This window comes from Beta vulgaris, chromosome 2, assembly GCF_026745355.1.
Source record: "Beta vulgaris subsp. vulgaris cultivar EL10 chromosome 2, EL10.2, whole genome shotgun sequence".
NCBI classification, from domain to species: domain Eukaryota; kingdom Viridiplantae; phylum Streptophyta; class Magnoliopsida; order Caryophyllales; family Amaranthaceae; genus Beta; species Beta vulgaris.
Genome location: NC_079203.1, coordinates 29,808,899 through 29,812,336, shown reverse-complemented (window position 1 = coordinate 29,812,336; position 3,438 = coordinate 29,808,899). Strand labels below are relative to the sequence as shown.

The following is a 3,438-nucleotide window of genomic DNA, read 5'->3' as shown; positions in this document are numbered from 1 at the left end:
GAAGCCAAGTATGTGAAGGCAAGGGACAAGTGGTTCGAGCTTTAGGATGAAACCTTGTACAAAAAGGCATTTAACCGGCCAATCCTGAAGTGCATTACTAGGGAGGACGGGTTGGATGTCTTGAAAGAATTACATGAAGGAGCTTGTGCCTCTCACATTGGGGGAAGAGCATTAGGAGAGAAGGCCTTAAGGACAGGGTATTATTGGCCCACCTTAAAAGAAGACGCCTTGGTCTATGCAAAGAAGTGTGATAGCTGTCAGAGGTATGGCAACATATATAAGAAGTCGTCCAACAATCTAACCCAATTTTGTTTCCTCTTCCCTTCGCCAAATGGGGGATAGACATTTTGGGTCCATTTCCCGTAGCGGTCGGCCAGAAGAAGTTTGTGTTAGTAGCAGTGGACTACTTCACTAAATGGATTGAGGCTGAGGCAACGAGAGGGATCACCACTAATGATGTAAAAGGTTTCATCTGGAAAAACATCATTACAAGATTTGGTATTCCCCAGTCTATTGTCTTTGATAATGGACCACAGTTTGAGATGCCTAAGCTCAAAGAATGGTTGGCGATCAGGACATTAAAGCTCACTTTGCTGTCGTTGCTCATCCTCAGGCAAATGGGCAAGTAGAAGCATTCAATAAGATCCTCTCAAGTGGCATAAAAAAGAAGCTGGATAATGCCAAGGGATTATGGGTGGAAGAATTGCAGTTGGTTCTTTGGTCAATCAGAACGACGGCCAAGAACTCGATCGGGGGAACCCCATTTATGCTCGTCTACGGCTCGAAAGCCATCCTGCCTATTGAGATAGAAGAACCAACTCTACGAGTCATGTTATATTCAGAGGAAGCCACCTGGGCTGCTCTTCGCACGGCTTTGGATCAGGTTCCTGAAGTCAGGGGCAATGCTCTATTGAGAATGCAGCTGTATAAGTTGAGTATGGCTCGAGAGTTTAACAAAAGGGTAGCTAGGCGGCCATTAAAGGTTAGAGATCTTGTCCTAAGGAAAATGGAAGCGGTCGGCCGGGTAAAGGAAATGGGTAAGCTCACACCGAACTAGGAGAGACCTTACAAGATCGTCCAAGAAGTTCAAAGTGGCACCTTTTGTCTGGAAGCTATGGATGGCCGCCCAATTCCTCGGACGTGGAACTCAGACACTTTGAAAAAATACTACATCTGATGTAATTTGAAAGTGTAATTCCCTGATAACTGGGGCCATAGCACATTAATGAAAAAGTAGAAATGTATACATGTATCTTGGCTCCCAGCCAAGCAAAATTCATATAATTATACAAATCTACTTCCATCCTATGACTGTCTCTTTACTTGTTATGCCTTGCTATTTGATTAAGGGCACCCACCATCAGCCAAGTTGGTGGTCTAGAACAAATATTCAAAAAAGAACAGCAAAATACAAACACCTTCTATTGGGAGATCGGTCAACATGTCAAAATCCATTAAGGATTACACATGACGAAGGTCACCAATTGATAAACTTATAAAGTTAACATCAATCTCCTAAACGAAGGCGGCTGGAATTAAGAAACTTCAGTAAAAGGGTCTTACTCTCCGTCCAAAAGCCACTCACTGTAATAACCACCTTAGTAAAGGAATAAGTTATTGCAAGCTTTAACAAGGATGGACGTATTGCCGAAATCCTAGATTATACTTTGCATAGTATATCACCATCAAGCATGGTCGTTCTCCTTCTTATAACAAAGAAAATTACTAAAATTTCTTCGTCCAAGAAGGGGGGATACATATGAAATATACTAATGCAAGTAGCAAAACGTCCTTGAACAGAAAATCAAGCCTTTGTGCAACTTCGAGTAAAGTTCTGACGAACAACTCTAGTATTTCAGGTCGAACAACTTTGGCACTTGGTGTTATTATTCTCATGATCGGATTAGATCGTCCATGATGGGATGGTCAACACTTTCGGCCAAAGCAATTTTCTTATAACTGGGAAAGTTATTTGGATTGAATTATTAAACTATGAGTAAAATGGAAACAAGAGACAATAAGTGAAAAAATATATTCTCTTATTAAAATTCAAAGAAGATTACAACCTAGGCTACAAAAAAGAAAAAAAACTACTACGCTAAGTACAAAAAGGCCTACGGCCAAGATTTAGCAGAAGGCAAAACTAAGCGTCCGGCTCGGGAAGGTTGTTGGTTTCTAGATTGGCCTCTTCTTCCTCTTCTTCGTCGTCTGAAGACTCTTGAAAGACTGGGAGCTCCCTTCCCTCCAAAGTGGCCTTGTGAAGGCTTTCCTGAAACTCAAGACGACGTTCATATCTGGGGACGTCGTCATTTTCGGCCAGCATTTCAAATGCCCTCACAACCCACGTCTTGGAGGTATCCATCACCTCATTAAGAGCCTCCTTGGACGACTCAAAAGCATCAATAGCCTCCCTCTTCACGTCGTGGTTTTTTGCTCGAAGAAAGCAATTCTCTCTCCGAAGCTCAACGACCGTCAAAAGGGTCGTGTTTCTTTCGTCCGTGAGAGTCCGCTCAAGGGCAGCCTTCTCGTCCAGAAGCTCCGTCAGACGAACGAGATATCTCTTATTTACCGATTCCATCTCGGCTGAACACTTCTCCCAAGCCTCCCTCGACTAGTGATGCAGTACCTCCTACTCGGCTATGGCAAATTGAGCCTTGTCCCCGGCAATGGTAGCATCCCTGACGAGCTGCTTGTTCTCTTTCCTAAGCAATCTTGCCCAGTCCTCAGTAATTATGCTGCGAGCAAATAGCTGAAAAAAAGAAGGACAAGGCATGTCAGGACAATCACAAAAATTAGCAAATTTACTAAGTATAAAAAAGAAGACGGCAAACAAATGAAGATTGTACCTCAGCAGCTAGTTGAGACATGTAGCCTACATGCCCAGATGAAGCCCCTCTTAAGCCTTTGATGTAAGGCTCAGGGAAGCATTTGAATAGAACCTGTTTGAGCTTCTCACGATCGGCCGAGGTCATCCTTCCAAAGGCCGCCGATGAGTCGTCTTCCGATAAAATGGGAGAACCGTCAGGAGCTACTTCAACTGCCCCTTTGCCCTTATCTGAAAGAGTAGACTCATCAGTATTTCTTCTTGGTCGTGAAGGCCTACCCGTTTTCTTCTTCTTGGTCGTGAAGCCTTTGGATTTTTTGGGAGGAAGGGCATCTTCCACTGCGGCCGCCCTTTTCTTTGAGGTCGCCTTCTCTGCCAACGCCTTAGACGTTGGAGCATTTTTATGAAAAAAGAAAAGACAAGTTAAAGACGTAAGTGTTAAGAGAAAAAAATCATCCTAAGGGTGGCAAGGCTCCAATAAGGACGCAGCCTGCCTGAAGAAGGAGAGCGGCAAGGATCTAACAAAATTTGGATCAGAGACCAATGGTGTGTTAGTCTTTGGACGGGGCTCTGTCAAAGAGGGAAATCGTCCATAGAAGATTGGACGACGTCTC

General features: G+C 43.7%; 1 protein-coding gene across 1 annotated transcript; it reads left to right on the top strand.

Annotated features, from left to right (window-relative positions):
- The first annotated feature begins 559 nt into the window (after nucleotides 1-559).
- Nucleotides 560-1,057, top strand: LOC104887048 (uncharacterized). Its single transcript, XM_010671631.1, has one exon. It carries the CDS (start codon nucleotides 560-562, stop codon nucleotides 1,055-1,057), a length of 498 nt encoding a protein of 165 aa, XP_010669933.1.
- The last annotated feature ends 2,381 nt before the right edge of the window (nucleotides 1,058-3,438 follow it).

What these genes read in the sequence shown, in the direction of transcription:
- LOC104887048 (XM_010671631.1), top strand. Translation starts at nt 560, where the DNA reads ATGGTTGGCGATCAGGACATTAAAGCTCACTTTGCTGTCGTTGCTCAT.